At 41.6% G+C, this 23,449-nt stretch overlaps 1 protein-coding gene across 1 annotated transcript; it reads left to right on the top strand.

The window, feature by feature from the left end:
* The first annotated feature begins 116 nt into the window (after positions 1 to 116).
* Positions 117 to 22,962, top strand: xpo1a (exportin 1 (CRM1 homolog, yeast) a). The gene is made up of 25 exons (XM_042430675.1): positions 117 to 781; positions 1,853 to 1,985; positions 2,269 to 2,370; positions 3,043 to 3,115; positions 3,230 to 3,291; positions 3,380 to 3,424; positions 3,513 to 3,694; positions 5,887 to 5,935; positions 6,053 to 6,172; positions 8,467 to 8,595; positions 11,996 to 12,154; positions 13,675 to 13,857; positions 14,608 to 14,746; positions 15,015 to 15,196; positions 15,906 to 16,062; positions 16,335 to 16,498; positions 16,612 to 16,746; positions 16,852 to 17,035; positions 17,418 to 17,524; positions 19,096 to 19,290; positions 19,453 to 19,621; positions 19,712 to 19,846; positions 19,947 to 20,106; positions 20,683 to 20,779; positions 21,916 to 22,962. The coding sequence occupies exons 2-25, from the start codon at positions 1,860 to 1,862 to the stop codon at positions 22,060 to 22,062; spliced, it is 3,201 nt and encodes a 1,066-aa protein (XP_042286609.1). The 5' UTR covers positions 117 to 781; positions 1,853 to 1,859; the 3' UTR covers positions 22,063 to 22,962.
* The last annotated feature ends 487 nt before the right edge of the window (positions 22,963 to 23,449 follow it).

Below are 23,449 nucleotides of genomic sequence, written 5' to 3'. Positions count from 1 at the left end.
TAGGGAGGGAATCTGAGTCAGATTGACAGCTGCACCCGGCCTATGACAGGGTGTGACGACAGTGCTGCTACAACCAATCAGATGCTGGATGGGGCGGGTACATAGTCCAAATTTTACGCGGCGCGCGACGGGCCGAAACACCGAGAATGAAAATCCCGGTCTCAACCGGTTTCAACCGGTCCGTAGCTGGAAGCATGAGCTCAGAGGAAGAGCTTTAAAACACCTCTGCCCTCCAACTGTGTGTTCGAATAGAAGCAGAAATAAAAAACGAGACTCTTTCAGTTGGTGATTATGACCCGGAATACCGCTCCGAGTGAGACTCCGTGAAATCTGTGTTGTTAGCTTAGCTTTCATTAGCCAGCAGACCCGAATAATCATTGACTTTTCCATTAGCACGCTAAGTTGCTATTAGCATGGTGGGAGTCGGCTTGTAATCACTCGTAAGCCAAAGAAAGCTATATTTTCAGACTGGTTGAAGACAGAATCAATAGGCTGTGGTTAAGAAAAGACTGCGGAGAGCGTTTCATACACAACGGCAAGAATCGATAAGTATCCAACGTAACGTGATCTTTTAAATTAGCGCTAACTGTTGGTGTCATCCGGGAGGGAAGCTAGCGTTAGCTTCTGGCTATCAAAAGGTTAGGAACGGTGTAAACGTGTGTGCCATGAGATAACGTTACACCGTCTGTCAACGCAGGATTCATATCTCGGTCTCCAGCTTCAAATCACATCACTGAAGATTTTTTGTTTTGTTTTCGACGAGGGGGACAGGACATACCAGGTAAGCTAAGCTCGGTCAACATTAACCTAACTTACCCAGCGTGGGCTAACGTTAGCATCCGTCAGTTTGAAAAGTACTGTGGTGTTTTTGTCAGAGGGGTCAAAACCAGCGGTTACACAGATAAAACATGGATTAAAGCATTGTAGCCGGGGGACTGGTATCTCCTGCTTTTGTTTTCCACTGCCGATAACGTGTTTTAATTGCTCGTAATAGTCGCTAAACAGGTCTATCAGTGGAGTTGTGGTGAATCCAGCTAATCGTAGCCGGGTGGGGGCGCTGTTTCATGTTCACGCAGCTTATCATTTGTGTCAATGGGTGTCAAAATTGGACCACGAGGGCTGAATGAATGAAGCTCCGAGCTGCTTTGGTACTTTTTTTTTGGCTGAACAAGAATAACTTGTTTCTGATTCACTGCTTCAAGACACAAAGAGGAAACCATGCTTGTTAATATGTAAAATTATTCTGTGTTGGCTCAACCTTTAAAAATATTAAAAGACGGATTCACAATTTTTATGGAAAATTCTGAAAAAATTCAGTAGAAACGTCATTTTTTTAGAAACAATGATACTGGTCGCGCCTAAGATGATTGACAGATTTTATAAGAACCATTTCTTCTGTAGGAAGTTGTTTCTATGAAAACTGATGTCAGGTGGAAGACTGTTTCTGGGAAGATTTTTTCAAATATCAAATTTAAATGTTTTGAGCAACACAAATGAAATTCCCTTTACCTCGTGGTGAAAGACATTTCAGAGGCAGATATCAAATCCATCGGCATGACTAAATACCAGGAGCAGTGAGCGAGAGTGTTTTTCTAATTTGGTTGGACCTGCTCACAATTTTTCATGTGTGTCTTAAACCAGCAGTCAGGTGTTCATATGAACAGTGAAAGAGGTTTTCCTCGCTGTAATCATTCCTCCTGTTCATACTGGCTATTAAAAGATCCTTCAAATGTGCTTTCAATGTAAGCGATGGAGGCCAAAATGCATTTAAAAGTAGTTGTGTGTATTTTTGTATGTTCAGTGATGTATTTACTGTTACCATGTGCTGCTGTTGTTGAATTTCTCCTCTCAGAATCTCTATGCCAGCAGAAATGACGATGTTGGCCGATCACCCAGCCAGGCAGCTGCTGGACTTCAGTCAGAAACTTGACATCAACCTGTTGGACAATGTTGTTAACTCCATGTATCACGATATCGGATCCCAGGTGAGAACTACCCTCCAGTGTTTGCTTCCAGTTCAAGTGTCTGAAAAGGATTTGCATGTAGTGTTTGCAAAGCCCCAATGTGTCAAAAATAAGAATTTGTTGATCATTTTTTATCAATACAAGACCTAAAAAGACTTTTAAAAGGAGCACGACCCTCCTTGTGCTGTTTAATATCATTCAGAATGTATTTTGTTGGACGTACGATATGCAGTTAGAAAGGAGGCGCTTACATTGTTAAACAGAGACTTTAGTTGATAAACGGTTTGCTGTGTTGATGATGCAGCAACGAGTGGCCCAAGAAGTGCTCACCAACCTGAAGGACCATCCAGACGCCTGGACGAGGGTCGACACTATCCTGGAGTTCTCTCAGAACATGAAAACTAAAGTACGTACCCCGAATCACACACTGCTGCGCTTGTTGACAGTCTCTCAGCGTCGATGTAATAATGCGGGGCTGATGCTTATCAGGCTTTTGGTGCAGCGAGGTTTCTACATCCACTCTGCTTTAGCTCCACTCTACTTATCGGATTTACTACAGCAGACGGAAGCTCGGTGGGTTTAAATCAGCAGTTTTCTGCTAAATTATTTTCCATTTTTGCTGCATCTGCTGTGTAAGGCATTTGTTCACATTTTGACATATCATTAACGGCTGTCTGGATCAGTAGTGATGCACACACACGAGAGGCATAAAAGCACCATCACCTGTGTGTCCGTTTGCAGTCAGAAAGCTGCTTTGTTACCTGAGAGGTAGCATGAACCTGTATGTGTGCAAAGAAAACAGACTGAACTAAAGCTCAGATCGTCAGTTTTAGTCAAATGAACCTGTTAAAGACGACAGGTATCGTCTGATTGTTGTATTTTTTGGCTGAGCTTCTGTTTTTCTGTATTTCAGGCCTCATTAGGTCATGTGTTTTTTCATTTACTACTCTCTCTTTTCCCTCAGATAATGTAATTCTGGTTGGTATTGTGGTATGACATTCACAGTGCAGATAGTATATAGCTGTTAGCCTTTTATTAGCTCTTAATGAGAGGATTTTTGTCTCCGTTTTGCTCTCAGTATTATGCACTGCAGATTCTGGAGACAGTCATCAAAACCCGCTGGAAGATTCTCCCAAGAAATCAATGTGAAGGTCAGTTTAATGACATCAGACAAGCAGAGATTACAAAGATGTTTACATGAAGGAAAATCTTATTTGCTTCATTCAATAAAAAAAAAAAAAAAACTCCTCTGATTCTATTTCCAGGAATCAAAAAGTATGTTGTCGGGTTGATTATCAAGACGTCTTCTGATCCTGCGAACATGGAGGTGAGTTTACGTTAATGAGAGAAGCTGCACTTTAACTTGTTGTGATGTGATGTGATGCTGATGTCACTGTTTATATGTTCATTCGCAGAAGGAGGGTGTATACATTTCAAAACTCAACATGATCCTCGTACAGGTAAATAAACAAACAAGCAGTGACTCTCATGATGTGACGAGCCCGATGACACAGACCCCCCCCCCTCCCTCCTTTTCTCCGGTTATAGATCTTGAAGCAGGAGTGGCCCAAACACTGGCCCACCTTCATCAGTGATATCGTGGGTGCGAGTCGGACCAGCGAGAGCCTCTGTCAGAACAACATGATCATCCTCAAACTGCTCAGCGAGGAGGTCTTTGACTTCTCCAGCGGCCAGATGACCCAGGTGAAGGCCAAGCACCTCAAAGACAGGTAACGCATCAACTCAGACCTGAAGAGATGTTGGTATGTTTCATGTCGAGGCTTGTTGGGTGTTTGTTCTGTCTGAGGAAGATAAACAGAAACACAGGCTTGAACTTGGACAATGAAATACTGAATGTGTTTACATCCATTAAGTTAGAATTATGTGATTAGTTGATTGACAGGAAAATTAATCAGCCGTTATTTTGATAATTATTTAAGTTTCAAACACTGTTTCCAGTTTCTTCATTGTTGAGAATTTTCTGCTTTTCTCTGTTTTGTCTCAATTTAAATTGAATTTCGTTGTGTTGTGGACTTGATTTCTACCAAAACAAGTCATGTAAAGATGTCGCCTTTGGCTCTAAGAAATCATGAAGGTATTTGTTGCTGTTAGATTAGATCGATTAGTCGACGGACAGAAAATGAATCGGCTACTATTTTGATGATCAAATAATTGTTTCAGTCATATTTAAAACTCTTCTAAAATGTGATGATTTAATGTCTTTATTTGTCATACATGATAGTAAATTGAATATCTTTTTAGACGGTTAGTCGGACAAAACAAGAGTAAAGTCAATGTGTACATGACACCTTGTTATGTAAATGTGATGGGAGTCACTTACATCATGCATGTGTGAGCCAATATGACACCTTTTCTTTCATATCATTACCTCTCAGTCACTACTGTTCTCATATTATGCTCTATTGTTTATTTCATTGTCACAAATTACACCCATACGGCAGTATTTATCTGTTGCACAGATTACATCAATAAACGACTCTTCTTGGCCGTCACTGTCTCTCCTCTGCTGCGCTGTGTGTTCAGCACACACACACACACACGGAGGCCTCAGCTCCGCCTCCTCGCTGAACCACAGAGAGCAGCTCGACCATAAATTACAACAAAACGCAGTAGAGACTGTGTCTAAATGTTTATTTATGTTATTTTTCACTATATGAATTCCAGCTCAGTGTTTGAGTCTCTGCTGCTCTCCTCTGCTCTGTGTTTTACTGCGGCTGAGCCTCCGTGTGTGTGTGTGTGTGTGTGTGTGTGTGTGTGTGTGTGTGCTAGGGATGGGCATTTGAAGAAATTTCCTTAATCGATCATCTGGAAAATTAACGATCAATTATCGATTAATCTTTTTTTTTTATATATGTATTAAAAATTCCTGAAAATACTGAAGAAAGTTGTTTTTCCTCAATGAAATCTTTATTCCAAGAAGAAATTATAGACCAACACTGGTCCTCTTATACAAGGTGGTTTAACTGTTAAACAGAAAACAAAATATAAAATATATATATAATATTATTTAGTGCTGACAATTTTTACCTGAATGTAACTTGAATAAATCCAAAAGGCACGCAGCCGAGAGAATCAAGTCGCTACAGCCTACTGGTTGTTGTTGAGGAAGACGAGCGTGTCAACGTGAACGCAGCCTGGTGACGGTTAATTAGCGATGCTGCGGGGACGCAGAGGTGTTGCCCGCCGTGCATCGCAGCTCCTCCGTGCTCACGCTGAGCTGATGGTAGATTGAGAGGATTCATTAACCAGTGTCGGGTGTTCAAGCGGTACATCATCGGGGTCGTTGTTGTGTTGTAGGTAAACACAGCGTTGTGATGTTTACAATGAGCTTTGTGGTTTTTCTGCTGGAAACGGTCCCACACTAAACTTCACTTTGCTCTCTTCATGTTTACTTTCGTCTAGTTGCTACGGCAACCTGCTGGAGTTTTCATTTTCCCTCTTGAAATTAAATTGCAGCACGTAGTGAAAAAATTATTGCAACTTCAAGACACATACGTACATAACACACTTTGATATCAACGTTAAATCGATTTTAATTCCACGTTATTGAAAAAATTCTTAACGATCGATTATCGATTAATCACGCCCATCTCTAGTGTGTGCTGCACACACAGCGCAGCAGAGGAGAGACAGAGAACTACGTTACTGTAGGTGTAATAAAAGCTTCGCAAGTAAAAAGCCAAGAAGAGTCATTTATTGATGTAATCTGTGCAAAAGACGGCCAGACGTCGGCCCCGTTTATTCACTAAAGTTTGTTAATCATGATACATGTATCTGTCAGATGTTTATGTTTCTGAATGACTTAAACAGACAGGTTGAAGTCAACAGTGTCACATATTTAATGTGTGAATAACACAAAGTCACGACTCTTGTGTCACCGTCTCTCCTCGTTGTCTTTCAGCATGTGCAACGAGTTTTCCCAAATATTCCAGTTGTGCCAGTTTGTGATGGTAAGACAAAGTCGAGATCAAACTGTCCTCAGTATCTTTCTCTGATGTTTAAATATAAATAAATACTCTCCATCCATCTGTTCTCATACAGTATGTACCCTTTTTGCTTGTGTGTAGGAAAACTCCCAGAATGCCCCACTGGTGCACGCCACACTGGAGACTCTCCTCCGCTTCCTGAACTGGATTCCTCTGGGTTACATCTTCGAGACCAAACTCATCAGCACTCTGGTCTACAAGGTAAAAACCTCCCATATTCATCCTGCAAATCAGAAACAGATCAACTTTACTGATCTTTATTATAACAAAAGGAAATAGAAATATGTCTTTTCAAAACAAAAGTAGTAAGTTCTGAGTGACATGAATGAACTCCTTTTGGTTCTGGATAAGTTGTTCACACATATATGACGTGTATATAAATCATACATTACTGGGGAATAATTTTCAGCTTATTAAAAGCACATAAATTATGGAAAATGTTTGATTTAGTCTCCACGTGGCCACAGATTTACTGGTGAACCGTTTCACCCCTGCAGCGTGTGAACTGCTGTCATTATCAGTCAGGACTGTTCACTAGTGAGTTGATACAGGAGAGTTAATAGATGCTTTTATCTCTGGCAGGCTGTGACTGTTGTGTGTGTAAAGAAGCTGTCGACTGTATCAGTTAAAGCCACTGGAAACCCAGTAGTGTCTTATGTAATGTAGGGTCTTATGTACATAATAGTAAACATGTAAAATTAGAAATTAGTTTTCCATCCAAATTTGAAATATTGTCATTTACATTTTTTGTAAATTTTCCTGATATCGGGTTTGAATGGGGCGCGGTTATACAAGGACATTTATTACAGAAATGATGTAATTAATTCTGTGAACCAATCATATTGTGTTCTCAGCATTGTGTTGTGAAACAGAGAAAGTGTCTCATGAAACTCAGATTAAACTGTCAAACCAGGCAGTGCTGATATATTAATCAACGTTCTGTTATTACCGTGTTTCTCCGCCGCTGCTAAAATTTCAGATGATCATAAATGATTTTCTCTCGCACACTGTGCACCACCCTGCGTTATTGTGGATTTTTTAGTCATCCTCACTCTCTTTGTTCTTCAAAGGATGTCTACGTGTTTTTGCAAAAGTAGTGTTGCACCGTTACGGAATAAGGCAGTGTGTGCGCGCGCGTGTGTAAATGTGTGTGTGTAGTTGTAGCACGAGCTGCAGAAACGTGACGTGAACGCAAGTTTAGCATTAAGTTGTAAATCTGGCAGTAAATGTAGAATACAGACTACAGTTTAACAGTTAATAAATGCTGCAGCTCCTCAAGACAATACTCCTCTATCGAAGGGGGTTAACCCTGAGGTTAGCAACAACACGTTAGCTTAACTTGACCAGGCTCACTTAAGGTGGACCGACTTTTAAGGTGGACCAGCAATTCTCATCTTAGTGTCACTCTGAGCTGCTGTTTAACAGAGAACGGAGAAGTGTTTGGCTGATGAGTCTCTGTCACATGACCCCACATATGACAACAAACACCCCCCCACTGCTCCAAAGCAGTCAACCGAGGGGAAACACTGTACTGCCTTTCCTGTTTCTCACCTCAAATCTTTTCAGACACATATTTTAGTGAACTGTTTAGCTGTTATAAGAGAGAGTTTGTGACCCGGCCGCCATGTTGAAAACAGACGAGCTGAAACCAAGCACCGCCCACCTCGCAGTACCTGCCAGCTGTCAATCAAAATATGATCTACCACGCCTTCACAGTCTCGAGAAATGATCTAAACAGTAAAATGATCTGTTTTTTTGAACCATGTTTTCTAATAATTATAAACATTTATTTTCACTCAGACTTCAGAGACACTTTGACATCATATTTGCATTTTTACTATTTCACAGCTCGTACAAAACGCAGCAGCACGTGTTCTTAATTCTGCGTCACTAAACCTCAAACATCGGCTACCCGTCTGTTCATTTGAAGATCCTTTTAATGGTTTTTAAATCACTGATGAGCTTCGTCTCAGCTGATCTGTCTGATGTGGTGGAGAAATATATTTGTCCTCTAGGTGTCTTATATCCTCTAACGCAGGTCTGTTGATGCTTCCTGAAGTCAGAACGAACACATTTGGTTTGTTAAACGGTGGTTTAGTCTGTCTGAAGGATGTGGACGCTCTCAACATTTTTAACGTTGTGCAACATTTCCTTTCATCGCTGCATGTCTTTATCTTTTGCTTTTTAGTTGAACTTTATCCTATTTTATTATATTTATCTGTGTATGTGACTCTTTTTTATTATTTTATCTTTTATTTTTTAAGAAATAAGCCTTTTGTTACCTTCTTTATGTTTTTTTCCGTGTTACAGGAGATTTTTGGCAGTTTTTCCTTATTTAAATGGAGGTTTAAGGATAAAAGATGTTGTCTTATTGTGCGATTTGTATTTTGTGATATTTTACAAATAAAACTGACTTGACGTCTTATAACGTAAGCACTGACTGAATAGAAGCACTGACTGGGATTTAATCGAGGATTGATTTTTGTGTGTTTCAGTTCTTGAACGTGCCCATGTTTCGCAACGTGACGCTGAAATGTTTGACGGAAATCGCCGGAGTGAGCGTCAACCAGTACGAGGAGCAGTTTGTCAACCTGTTTACCCTCACCATGTGCCAGCTCAAACAGGTACACACACACACACACACACACACACACACACACACACAATCATTCTGAGTGGTGCTCAAGTTAATTTGCACTCAGTCTGATTACACACACAAGCGTGCTAACATGTGCCCACTCTGTTTATTGCACACAAAAACACACACACACACTTAAAATCACACATGTTCATGATGTCAAACGTGCTTCTCGTTGCACACAAACACACCGCGTCGTTTGCAGAATTAGCTGCTGTTTTCTGTTTGTTCTATTTATTACAAACAGACGTAAATAAACAAACAACCTGCAGGCAGCGTGAACGTGTGAAGTGAAGTCAGTTCGGAGGAAAATCCAAAAAAACAAAACACATCAAGCAAGTTCATTTTAATAAAAGCATAATTCATAGCAAGCTTTTGTTCCCACTGACCTTCATCAGCTGACAGATGTGGTTGTTGACACACCTGTAGAGGGACAATAGATTCACACACCTGTCCAGAAAACCCCCGAGATCATTTAATACTAATTCTGATAAAGCTGATAAAATAAAATCCTGCTGTAAAGAGAGACGAGAACTCCAGCAACACTTTTATTCAACAATTTTATTAGTTTCAGCTCGTGGCCTTCATCAGGGTCATCATCAAACACATTACAAACAACATTTAAATAAAGGAAGTTGGGTATGAAAAAAGGTATTTCCTATTTTTTATTTTTTTTTATCACTTTTTAAAGTTTATATTGTTGTACTAAGCATCTTTCTGCTCCCTCTATACACAGCACTTTATAAAGCCTGTATGTCAGATCTAATAGGCACATTTTTGGATGAATGAGTACCACCCTTTAGTTGCACCTTTCTAGTTAACGGAATAAATATGGCGTCACAATGACAACAATTGGCCTGAAGTCACATGACCATACATCCAACCCATCTCTGTAGACGTCCCATTGGCTGATATGAGTCTGGACGTATATTTTGTTGTCTTCTATAATTTTTTTTAAACTTTTTAAACCTTTTTTCATACCCAACCTACTTTATTTAACCGGTGTTTGTAATGTGTTTGATGATGACCCTGATGAAGGAGTTCTCATCTCTCTTCTCCGTGCACCTTGCAAGTAGCTGAAGTTGTGCCAGAGACGCTCGCTCTGCATCTGTAGCAAGCAAACGTATTAGTTTACAGTGTAAACATCAGAGTTAAGAGACGACAAGCTGCACAAACTGTAAAGCGATCAAATAAAACATAAATACAAAGATGTTTTTTAAGGATTTGCACTGATTTGGCTTCTCTGAGACTTTGCAGGAGACTTGTTGCTGAATATGACGACCTTATATTAGACGAGTGGTATCATGATGCAAACCAACTGTCATATTTGGTTACCCCACAGACCTGGTACATGTACAAAAATTAAAGCTGCAAAAGAAGAAAATGTCTCAATAGGCAACAATAGATACAAGTTAGAATATGAAAATAGGAAATATCTTTTAAGATCAGTCATAAGGATAAAACATTGGAACATAGTTGACTGATACGTAATAGATACAAGTCATTGATTACGGTTCAGTATCAAACAGAAGACCTGTTTTAAAGGACCAGTGTGTAGAATCTAGTGGCATCTAGTGGTGAGGCTGCAGATTGCAACCAACTGAATTTATTTGTTTGTTTGTTTGTTTGTTTGTTTATTTAACAGGGACAGTGCACATTAATAAACATTGCTGTAAGAGGTTGTTATTCATCTGTAGTTACAGAGTCGCCCTAAAAACAGAATATGAACATGAGATTGAGGTCATTTATAAACATGCAGAACAATGAATAAAATGAAGAAAGAAGAACATGTATAATATTAATAAAAACATCATTCAGGACATCCTGAAAACAACACACAGACTCATGATACAAGACAATAAATACATGAAGATATTAATGTTAAATAAAACCACATTGAGCTGCGTCGTCAGACACTAACTAGAACATGCAAAGCAGAAGCACAGATACAAAAATCATGCACAGTTTATGTAAAGCACATTACTTAATCTGACACAATAAAAGCAAAACCCACAATAAGACATGCACGCAGGTACATGAGATAATATAGAATAAGCCCCGCCTCCACTTCCTAGCGTGTAGGAGAGCCTACGGTCGCCACAAAACCTCATGAAAAACATGAAAGGTTCCTCTCTAGAGCCGGTGTTTGGTTTGTCTGTTCTGGGCTACTGTAGAAACATGGCGGGCTATAAAGAGAACTGGATACAGGAACAAATTTGACATAGCGGCCAAACCTTGTAATTACAACGTCAGGTGATGCACACTGGCCCCAAAAAGACTTTTTCCCGTAGACTCACATTGTGAAAGAGACGTCTGTAAACCAGCGGATACGTTGTTCTGAGCGTCACAACCCCCCCGACATGACTCGTCTCACTGTCAGAATGAAATCCGTTCAGTCTGATCACATTTCAAAAGCCTAGAAGAGCCGCAGAAGTCACCAGTGCGTCTGCTCTGTGGATACTTTCATACCCGGAAGTCTCCAGTTGTCCTTATACATCCCTGCTGCTCATTCTAAGTCAACTAAAACACAACAATTCTTATTTTAATGTGATTAAACACTAATTAAAACATACTCATGAATATTATATGACATTTCTGCCAATATTTCTCTCCTAAATCTTGCACACTGGTCCTTTAAATTAAACTAATTATAATCATCTGTATTCAGCTTGAACACACTTGTTGTCTTGTGTGTGTGCACGGCGCCCCCTGCCTGTCACTGTGAAGTCTGACAGAGAGTCACAGAAAGCAGATGAATCATCATCAGTTTACGTTATAGATTCTATAGCCGTCGGTTCCCGACCGTTTGTGTTTACGATCCTTTTAAAAGGAAGCAGCGACTCCATGTACGTCACATGATGCATTCATCAAGTCGGAGTATTTCTCCCTCTACGCCTCTCAGGTCGTCCAGAAAGTTTAAAACTGGTCACAAGAAAGATGAGTCAGAAATATTGTGTAATATGTTTGTGTTGCAGAACCTTTTTCTTCTTCTTCCTCTCTGTCACATTTATCTTATTTATTGTGAACACAGATTTTTATCTCATGACCCAGCGGAGGTCCTAAAGCCCAGACTGGAAACATCTATCAGAGGACTGTTGATAGACACACACACACACACACACACACACACACACACACACACACACACACACACACACACACACACCTGTTTATTCCATTTGGAAAAGATTATATTATATTTTTTGTGAAGCGGTGTATCTTGGGAGGTCTCGTTGCTAAACTCATTTACAGTAAATGTGAAGCAAAACAAAAACACTCTGGATGTAATTACAGGACAAAGTTAGTCTAATTAAACGTGCAGCATAAATAAATAAAAGGTGAGTTTTGATGTGATGTCGTGTCGTTCCCTCCCTCTCGCGGGTCAGATGCTGCCTTTGAACACTAACATCAGAGTGGCCTACGCTAACGGGAAGGACGACGAGCAGAACTTCATCCAGAACCTCAGCTTGTTCCTCTGCACCTTCCTGAAAGAACACGGCCAGCTCATCGAGAAGAGACCAAACCTGCGGGAGACGCTCATGGAGGTACGACGACGACCACTCTGAGCTGCTGCAGGGTTTGTTAGAGAGCAGCCTCCCCCTCATGACTCTGCCTTCCTGCTTGTGTGTGTGTGTGTGTGTGTGTGTGTGTGTGTGTGTGTGTGTGTGTGTGTGTGTGTGTGTGTGTGTGTGTGTGTGTGTGTGTGTGTGTGTGTGTGTGTGTGTGTGTGTGTGTGTGTGTGTGTGTGTGTGTCGGTGGTTTTGTCCTGATTACACCTTTTTTTTTTCTCAACGACATACATTTGGGAGCGATTACAGTAGGAAGGACCACCTTTTTTCTTTCCTGTGGCTGTTTGTCCGTTTGACTCTCAGATAATGGTTCCAGGAGGAGACGTTTGACTGCAACACAGGAAAAAGCAGTTAAACCTCGAGAAAAGACAAGTTTGTTTGTGTTTTATTTTGTTGTTGTTGCTGCGGTTAGACGGACGGAGACAGAACTAATAATACATGTGGGAGGAAATTATAGCTGAGTCATGAAAACAAAAAGATAAAGAGATCCACATGAGGAGATGATAAGTAGATGATACCTATCCTACCTCATACTGTACGCTGATAGTACCCGGCTGTGATATGTCCTACATCCATAGAAGGGCTTCAAGATCAATCATGTTTTTATGGTCATAGTGATATGAACATGTGTGATAAACAGCCTGAAGATGCAGGAGAACCAGCCTCCTCCTTCACCTCCCAGTTCCAGTTGAAGTTGTTAAATGTTTCAGTGTTTGTTGGTCAGAAGGTCTCGTTTGTTGCTGCTGGAGTTCGCTGCTCTGCTAACGTTAGTCTCTGAGCGACGGCGTAGAAAGTTATTATTATTTAGTCATTAAGCCTGTTTTTGAAGATGAACTCTAGACTGTCCGGACGCTGCGCTGCTCTCGCCGTTATTAACTAACATTTAGAGAATCAACTGTCAACATTTGTGAAATGAAACCTTCCTTTAACAGGTGGATATTTTATCTGATTGTCTCTGCACCTCGTTGGAGTCGTGTTTCATTTATATTTATTTAATTATTTAAGCTGTTTTCCACTCAGATATTTTCCTTTTATTTCAGTGTTTCATAGTAAGAGATGTTTAGAAGAACTTCTTCTTCTTTATAGTTATAATGGCTTCAGTTGGGTTTTCATGTGCAGTTTGTTCAATAAAAGCATCTTTATTCAGCGTTCATAGATATGTTAGCAGTGTACCTATTAAAGCACAAACACACAGGAGCTGTACAGATAATATGCACGTCAGTATTTGTTTATTGCAAGTCAATGTTATGGCAGGTTTTCCTCATATCGTGAAGCACTAAAGTTTATCAATATCTTTTATAATAACAGTGTCTAAGCTGTTGTTTGTTTGAGGTTTTTATTCCACTAGTGAGTAGCTGAAGAGCTGAAGAGCTCATCCAGAGTGAAACCTGTTATAATGAAGTGATCTGAGCTCTAAACCGGGACCACATAGCTGGTTATAGATTGTTATGTTTCTCTGTACGTGCTGTCGGTAACGTGACCTCCCCGCCCACCAGGCCCTCCACTACATGCTGCTGGTGTCGGAGGTGGAGGAGACGGAGATCTTTAAGATCTGTCTGGAGTACTGGAACCACCTGGCAGCGGAGCTCTACAGAGAGAGTCCCTTCTCCACCTCCAGCACCCCGCTGCTGTCTGACGTCCCCCCACGCAGACACCTCTACCTGCCCGTACTCTCCCAGGTAGGAACGTCCTCCAGCACACGCACACACACTCACACACACACACACACACACGCGCACACACACTCACTCACTCACCACTGTTCACTGACGCAGAGTTATCACCAACACAGGAAACAAGCTGGAACTAAATGAGAAGCAACATTTAAAAATGACAGAATGCAGTTTTATCAACGAGCTTGATGTTGTTTGTAACTTTATTCTTAATCTGTGAACATATTTTTCTACTGTGAACATAAAGCTGCATTATTACGGTTAAAATGTAAAACATGATTATTTTCAATATTCAAATCAGTAAAACTTCAAGTCTATTACATAATGAGTTATTTCCTGATTACAGACAGAAAACAAAATCCAACTAATAACATGTTAAAGTAAAATAAAAACCACTTATTTCCAACATGGTTCCAGTTAAAATCTAATAAATTGAAATATTAAAATCTTTATTTATTTATTTTTTCATCCATCTTTGTAAACAGAATAATTTTACCTGCATGTGAACCTTTAAAACTAATTGAAAATATTCTCTCACATTGTATTTAATAAATACTTATTATGAAACTTGCTTAGATAAGCATCGTTAAGTGTCAATATTACGCATTATTAATTAATTAATTAATGAGTCATGGAAGCCAATATTGTGATCAATGCACAGCCCTCAGTATGTACAGATACATGTCATTAGTTTATCTCAGTATCGCTGCTATCGTCTCATCTTCATCTTCATCTTCATCTTCTTCCTCTTCACAGGTGCGTCTGCTGATGGTGAGCCGCATGGCCAAACCGGAGGAGGTGCTGGTGGTGGAGAACGACCAGGGCGAGGTGGTGCGAGAGTTCATGAAGGACACGGACGCCATCAACCTCTACAAGAACATGAGAGAGACTCTCGGTGAGTTCCTGGTTAACTATTAACTCATCTTTCTCTCTTATTTGTTTACATTTTGTTCCTAAATGTTGTTTATTCTCAACAAAAGAACTTCAGGCTGTTTATTTAAATGTCTTGAGACCTTTTAGATGTTTTCAAACTGTTGGATAAAAGTTTCTCTTCACTATTAAAATCAGTTTATTCATATTTTGCTCACTTGTTTACACTGTGTGTGTGTGTGTGTGTGTGTGTGTGTGTGTGTGTGTGTGTGTGTGTGTGTGTGTGTCTGCAGTGTATCTGACCCATCTGGACTACGCAGACACTGAACGCATCATGACGGAGAAGCTCCACAACCAGGTGAACGGCACCGAGTGGTCGTGGAGGAACCTGAACATGCTCTGCTGGGCCATCGGCTCCATCAGCGGGGCCATGCACGAGGAAGACGAGAAGAGGTTCCTGGTCACCGTCATCAAGGTGACTGACGCACCAGTAACACGTTTTTATATGCGTAGCGTAGCTTAGCAACAGCCGATGACTCATCTGCCGCTGTTTGAAGTGATCAATGATGAAAATGTTCAGACAGTAAGTGGACTCAACTTGTCGTCTCTCAGGTGTAACTGTTGAAATATCAGATGTTGGAATCTTTTATATTAGAGCTGCAACTAACCATTATTTTCATTATTGATTCATCTGTCAGTTATTTTCTTGACTAAATTGTTTAGTTGTTTGGTTTATAAAACGCTGACGTCCTCAAATGTCTCGTTTTGTCCACAACACAAAGATCTTCAGTTTACTGTCACAGTCGACTGAAGAAAGCAGAAAATATTCACATTTAAGAAGCTGGAATCAGATTTTTGACATTTATTTCTTTCAAAAAAAACTACAGAACAGTTTGTGATTAATTTCCTGTTGATCGACTCATCGTTGCAGCTCTATTTTATATTCAAATTCATATTTTTCCAACCTATTTTCAGGGATGTTTTAGTGTAAAACAAGCAGTAACTTGTATTTTTCTTATTATAGAAACCTGCAGATTATTCTACAGTCGTCTAATAAAAAAAATAGTTTCATATTTTAAAACAAGAAAAGATTAACAAAAATCTGCATTTGCCTCCTTGGTCTTCAGTGTTGAACTGGTTGTGTAACTGGTTGTGTAACTGGTTGTGTGTGTGTGTGTTTTCAGGACCTGCTGGGATTGTGTGAGCAGAAGCGAGGGAAGGACAACAAGGCCATCATAGCCTCCAACATCATGTACATCGTTGGCCAGTATCCTCGCTTCCTGAGAGCCCACTGGAAGTTCCTCAAGACCGTCGTCAACAAGCTCTTTGAGTTCATGCACGGTGAGAAACTGGAAAACCGTTCAAACGCGGCTCCTCCGAGAGCGGCGCTGAAACACCGTCAACAACTATATTTCATCTGAAGGACTCTTCCTGCTGTTTGGAGGCTTTAATTGATCTTTAGATGCTTCTGTGTTCATTATTTATGCACATCTGTTTACAAGCTGTGAGGAGAGAGAGTCAATATTTACCCCAAACTGCTGCTGTTACTGTAAATGAATGTGTGAGATCATCATCATCATCATCATCATCATCATGTGGTCTTCCTCACACAGAGACTCACGACGGCGTGCAGGACATGGCCTGCGACACTTTCATCAAGATCGCTCAGAAGTGTCGGCGTCATTTCGTCCAGGTGCAGGTGGGCGAGGTCATGCCCTTCATCGACGAGATCCTCAACAACATCAACACCATCATCTGTGACCTGCAGCCGCAGCAGGTCCGTCCCCCCTGTCCCCCCTGTCCCCCCCTCCCCCGGCCCGTCTCTGCACTTCCTGTCAGCTTTGTTATTTATATCATTAAGATGTTTTTTTCGTTGCCGTCTGTCTGCAGGTTCACACGTTCTACGAGGCGGTGGGCTACATGATCGGGGCTCAGACGGATCAGGCGGTTCAGGAGCTTCTGATAGAGAAGTACATGCTGCTGCCGAACCAGGTGTGGGACAGCATCATCCAGCAGGCCACCAAGGTGACAACATCCAGTATAACCCAGTCTTCCCAGTAGCCTCATAAGCTGTCGTTTAACGCTGACCGTCGCCTGCTTGTATTGAACATTGCCGCCTTTGTGCTGCAGAACGTGGACATCCTGAAGGACGCGGAGACGGTGCGTCAGCTGGGCAGCATCCTCAAAACAAACGTCAGAGCCTGTAAAGCCGTCGGTCATCCCTTCGTCGTCCAGCTGGGACGGATCTACCTGGACATGCTGAACGTCTACAAGTGTCTGAGTGAAAACATCTCGTCAGCCGTCCAGACCAACGGTCAGCCTCCGTCTCCTCCGTCTCTGAGGGTCTTAAATAAATGATGATGTCATATAAAACATGATTGACAGGAGTGAAATACAGAATGAGACCCTCAGATGATCAATGCAAGCTGTGAATCCTACATATAGAGGCTTTAATGTAAAAAGACGTTATAAACAATGTAAACAATGCAGTGATCTTCTTCTTTAAGGGTCATAAAGACTTTAAATCAGCATTAATTAATCATTACATCTATCAAAATAATTTGTTTAGTCATGTTTGGTCTAATCTTGCAGACTTTGTCCTGCAGGATTCATCGTTTGCTTCGTCTCTGTGGTTCTTTGCTTCCTTGTTTTTCTGTTTTTTTTTATTAATGAAGCGTCTTTAATCAATCAAACAGGTGAGATGGTGACCAAGCAGCCTCTGATCAGGAGTATGAGGACGGTGAAGAGAGAGACTCTGAAGCTGATCTCCGGCTGGGTCAGCCGCTCCAACGACCCTCAGATGGTGAGACAGACCCCCCCACACCCCCCCCCCCCCCCCCCCCCCCAATCTAATCTAATCTGTAACGGAGGAGCTTTTAAACGTGCGGTCGTATTTCAAATCCATGTTTATAATGAGTTTTTATTTTTAGCACAAAGCACGCTCTGTTCACTCAACAACAAACCAACAACAAACCAACAACAAACCAACAACAAACCAACAAACCAGCGCTGCTGCAGCAAACGGAAAAAATGCAACAACATATTTGGATTTGTGCCTCGTTCTCAAGAAAAGTGGTCATGATGTTTATAATTAAAATCTAAAATAAGAACAAATGTTTTCATTACTGTGACCCCGACTGGGAACCAACAAAATAAACCAACACATTACCTCCAAAACACCAGTAACGTTAATAAAACCTTGAAAAAACATCACATCACTATTTGAACTTTAACCCGGAGGAGTCTTGAGCTATTTTGGTCGTTTTTGCATATTTCTGACTTTGCCTTTTATATATCACTGTAAAAACTGTTCAACATGCCGATGTTTAGTATCACCTGTATGACCAGACTATTACTGTTTCACTCTGATATAATATATCATCATATTGGACCCAAAACACAAACAGTATTTTCACTACAAGAAACACAAACATGTTCAACAAAGCATTTTAAAGGTTGTAAATGTGAACATATAAAGGTAACACATCTATATACAACGTAAAGCAGATTTTTATTTTTCAGCTGTGCCGTTCTTCAGAACAGTTGATGTCAACTATCAGACACAGAGGTATATTACGTGTCTCGTATTCCCATCAGCGTCTTCCTCTTGAAGAAACATCTTCATAGCTCGGATCACGTTAAGCGTTCGCTTCATTTTTCCGACTCAAAAACTCCAAATCTTCCGAAAACTATCTCGATATCTCCTCACATGTCTCTGTTGTTCTCTCTCTCTCTCTCTCTCTCTCTCTCTCTCTCTCTCTCTCTCTCTCTCTCTCTCTCTCTCTCTCTCTCTCTCTCTCTCTCTCTCTCTCTCTCTCTCTCTCTCTCTCTCTGTGTCTCTCTCTGTGTCTCTGTCTGTCTGTCTGTCTCTCCCTCCCTCCCTCCTGTTTCGTCATACATGACAAAAAAATGACGATATAAAATAAATGCGACGTCCGTTCCATCCCACACACAATTTTACACACGAGTAAACATGATTTTTATATGATCGTATCCGTTTTTACTCGGTTTATCAACACCAAACAAAACCTGGTAAAGAGTTTGAAGCCAGCAAGACTTAATGTGACTTTGTTTTTATGCTACGACGTCCTGAAACGTGATCGGCGACTCCTAAAGGTTAATAGAAGCTCTTTGACTGTTTGATTGGCTTTTAAAACAAACACAAATACATTTCTGTGATGGATTTAATCCATTCATAGCTGGGTTGATTTAGGCTGCAGCTCCACTCTTAAAGGACCAGTTCACAGTTTTTCAAGTCCCAAATGAACATTAGAATAAGTTTTTATTATAATCTTTCCTCCCGTCCACTTTTTTTTACACCTTGTTTGGTTGTAAACGTGTTTACATGTTGTTGTTGTTGTTTTTGTGTCCCAGGTGGCGGAGAACTTCGTGCCCCCCCTGCTGGAGGCGGTTCTCATCGACTACCAGAGGAACGTCCCGGCCGCCAGGGAGCCCGAGGTCCTCAGCACCATGGCGACCATCGTCAACAAGCTGGGAGTCCACATCACCGGCGAAATCCCCAAGATCTTCGACGCCGTCTTCGAGTGCACTTTGAACATGATCAACAAGGTCTGACTGAGTCATTAAAGAGAGATAATAAGAAATATATTGATAGTTTATCCTCACACATGAATCCACACAATCTGATTTACTTTGTTGATATTGGTCCATATTTGTCCCTGACTTCACACACTTTTTACATCTTGTTTGTTTTTCCTCCTGTGTCATCAGGACTTTGAGGAATTCCCAGAACACAGGACCCATTTCTTCTACCTCCTTCAAGCCGCCACCTCCCAGTGCTTCCCAGCCTTCCTGTCCATCGCCCCCGCCCAGTTCAAACTGATCCTGGACTCCATCATCTGGGCCTTCAAGCACACGATGAGGAACGTCGCCGACACAGGTCAGGACCACATCACATCACTGCTTAATGTTTGACTCTCTTCTGGGATCTCTGCCGGTCTAACCAGCGTGTCCCGGTCTCCCCCCGCAGGTCTACAGATCCTCTACACGCTCCTGCAGAACGTGTCGGGAGAGGAAGCGGCGGCGCAGAGCTTCTACCAGACGTACTTCTGCGACGTCCTGCAGCACATCTTCTCTGTGGTCACTGACACGTCTCACACCGCAGGTAAAGACACGAACGTGGAGAAAACTCAAAACATACAAAGTTCTCTGTGATTCTTATATAAAGGATCCCCTCTCCTCCCTCCTTTGCTGCCTGTCGACAGGTCTGACCATGCACGCCACCATCTTGGCCTACATGTTCAACCTGGTGGAGGAGGGGAAGGTCAACGTGGCTCTGAGCGCCGCCAGCCCGGCCAACAACCAGGCGCACGTCCAGGAGTACATCGCCAACCTGCTGAAGACGGCCTTCCCCCATCTGCAGGAGTGAGTAGGACTTGATAGCGGGATCACATGATCACATGACTGAGAGTGTTAAATGAACGTTTCCAGGTATTCGGGGCTTGTTTGTGGAAGAGGTTAGAACATAAACACACACTGGGATTTACGGAAACATCTGGTCTCAGTGGAGCAGACTGTAATTCAGCCATCAGTGTTGTTGTTCTCTGCTCAGATCCTAAATGGTTTTTCTGACGTTGTATTTTTTTAATTTATGTATAAAATAAACTCTGAGGTTGACAGAAGCCTGTAAACATTACAGCTGAAGTTATGTAGCGTTATTTTTATAGTCTGTGTGTGTTTGTGCTGGACAAGTTTGAAAAAGTCTCTTCACAGATTGAGTTTATCTTGTTTTATGAAATGTGAAGATTCAGCCTTTAATTTCTACAGTTTGAAAGTGAGAGTTTTGAAAAGGAATTCTGGGACATGTAGGAAATGCCTTAATGAGGCTGTAGGAGATGACAGATGTGTGTCGCACAGCTCATTGTTTACACAGATGTTCCTGATATATTTGACCACCGTTGTACGTGTTTTTGTATTAATTGAATGTATTTTGGTCTCCAGCGCCCAGGTGAAGGTGTTTGTAACGGGTCTGTTCAGCCTGAATCAGGACATTCCCGCCTTCAAGGAGCACCTGAGGGATTTCCTCGTGCAGATCAAGGTGAGTGTCCGCAGGAAACAGAGAGGGACGAACAAGTTTTACCCTCTACCAGCAGATTTATTGTTAGAACGTGACTCTTAATAGTCTTGTAGCAGCCAGTCAGCTGCAGAGGAGACATGTTGCTGTTAAAATACGGCGGATACAAGATGAGACTTCAGTAATATTACTTCAAATCACAGTGGAGCCTCAGACTAAACCCTGAACTCCAGCAGCTGACTCACATCCACATGAGTGTTAATGTGCTGATGTAATGTTTGTATGAACTCTCAGCCTGCTGTCACACACACACACACACACACACACACACAGCTGACAACGGACGAGTCACAGCTTCATATAGTGTTGTGTAATACTTGTGTACATGCTTGTTGTTGTGTGGGTGAGAACTGAGTAAACATCTCGATGTTACTCACTGAAAGTAGCAAAAAAAGGTTTAAAAACACAGAATGAAACAGAAGCAACGTTTTCATACGAATGAAGCACAAACTTCAACCTAATATCCAGAAAAATCAGCAAATGAAGACGTGTTTCCATCCGCTGCTGTTATGTCTCATCAAGATTCTCCAGCTGGTGCAGAAAATAGTGTCAGTCCGACAGCAGAGAACGTGATGGAAATATGACACTTCCTGTTTGTTTCATGCATTCATTTGAGAGTCAAATGCTTCATCATCATTTATTCTCTTCAGTCTGTTTCTGTTGCATTTTTGTTTTTATTGATGCATCATCTTCTCCACCTCAGCAAAGAGGAAAAAACAGTTTTTGTAATATTTTCAGCATTTATGTGCAAATTGAAGACGAGAGCATAAAACCAGGTGGACGGAAACACGTTTAATGAATCTGAGCTTTGATCAGACAAACACAAACACACACAAACACAAACACACACACAAACACAAACACAAACACAAACACACACAAACACACATCAGCTAAGTGTTCATCTGATTGGACGTCTTTGAAAGCTACGACTTGCGTCAGAGCTCAGATTATTTGAACTTTTGCCATGTGGGGAAAAAACGGCAGCTTTAGCCAGCTCTCCCGGTCTCGTTCCGCCCCGTTCTCATGCATGTGTGCCTCTCTCTCTCTGTCTCTCTCTCTCTCTCTCTGTCTCTCTCTCTGCTCGTGCGGTCCTGCAGGAGTTCGCTGGCGAGGACACGACGGACCTGTTCCTGGAGGAGAGGGAGACGGCTCTACGCCAAGCCCAGGAGGAGAAACACAAGCTCCAGATGTCGGTGCCGGGCATCCTCAACCCTCACGAGCTGCCGGAGGAGATGTGCGACTGAAGCGGTGGCGGCGGCGACGGCGGTGACCAGCGTGTACAGAGCAGCTCTGAAGTGTGTGTGTGTGTGTGTGTGTGTGTGTGGAGGGAGGGAGAGAGGGGGGGGGGGGCGGGGAAGTCAAGAGAGAGCAAAGGACGCTTCCTGTTGATAAATTGTTTTCTTTTCAAGTGTGTTTGTGTGCGAGTGTGTGTGTGTGTGTGTGTGTTTGAAAAGAGAATGAGGGGCCAGAGGAAGGACCCCAGCACTCGGTTGTACGTCGACCAAATCAATGTCAATATGTAAATGAAATTCGCCCCCTGACCCCCTCGACCCCGGCGCGGATTTGTCCCCCCCCCCCCCCCCGTCTTTCTTTCTACCAACTTATTTTATACATTTTTTTTTTTTTTGTGTAACATGCCATCTGCCATCTTTTGTTTATTCTTTGCTAGTTAAAGCTTTATATTTGGCCACACAGTTCTTTTACACCTGCATGCTGTTGAGACAATTAAAGGTTATTTTTAAATCCCTCTTCACCCCCCTCCTCCTCTTCCTCCTCCTCCTCCTCCTCTAATTCAGCTATTTGTTAATATGTAATATATAATGTTGAAACACTTGCAATGGTTAGTTGACAGATTGCTCTGGTTTCTGAAGCACCGTGTTGAACGACGGTGCAGGACGAATGTGACGCTCAAGGGGTAGATATGTACTTCCTTGCTTCCTTTGTTGTCTTGTTTTGGTTTGTCAGTGTGTTTATTGTTTTGTTTTGTTTTTTTTTTTTTTTCCTTTCTTTCTCACTCCGGCTCTCTCTAAAGCGAGTCGGAGCTTCAGTTGGACCGCTCTGCGTTTGGATGAGAAGGAAGGCTGTGTGCATATCATCCTGTTTGTAAAGCTGTCTTAGTACTCTGAGAATATAAAGTTCGCTATTTTTACAAAAAAAAAAAAAAAAAACCTACCGTGTGACTGTGTTTCTCTTCCCTTTTTTTAAAGCTCTGGAAAAGGTCCTGGAAAACCTGGAAAAAGAAAATGAATGTAACAGCTCACCTTCCAGGACCTGAAGGGTTTAATGTAAATGACACATATTTAAAAGGTTTTAGAAATAACTTGACATTAATCTTGTTTGGTTGATGAATCTAGTTACATTTTTAGGAAATGACTTTAAGTCAGTGGTTCTCATGTTGGTGGCAGCGCTGCCCTGGAGGAGGGAAACTAAAGTCTAAAAGAGCTTTTTCACAACAGACATCTTAGCAGTGTCCTACGCTACTGGTCAGACGCAGGTGAAACTAATATTACCTTATTAATGCTGCAATATATTACAGTAATGTTATTAGTTCCACCTGTGCTTTTCTGGATAGTCATCTGATTCATTTGTGACATAAAATACGTTACTGCACACACAAAGTAACCAAGTATG

Source organism: Thunnus maccoyii, chromosome 2, assembly GCF_910596095.1.
Source record: "Thunnus maccoyii chromosome 2, fThuMac1.1, whole genome shotgun sequence".
In the NCBI taxonomy this organism is placed as follows: Eukaryota; Metazoa; Chordata; class Actinopteri; order Scombriformes; family Scombridae; genus Thunnus; species Thunnus maccoyii.
This window is presented reverse-complemented; position numbering and strand designations above follow the sequence as displayed.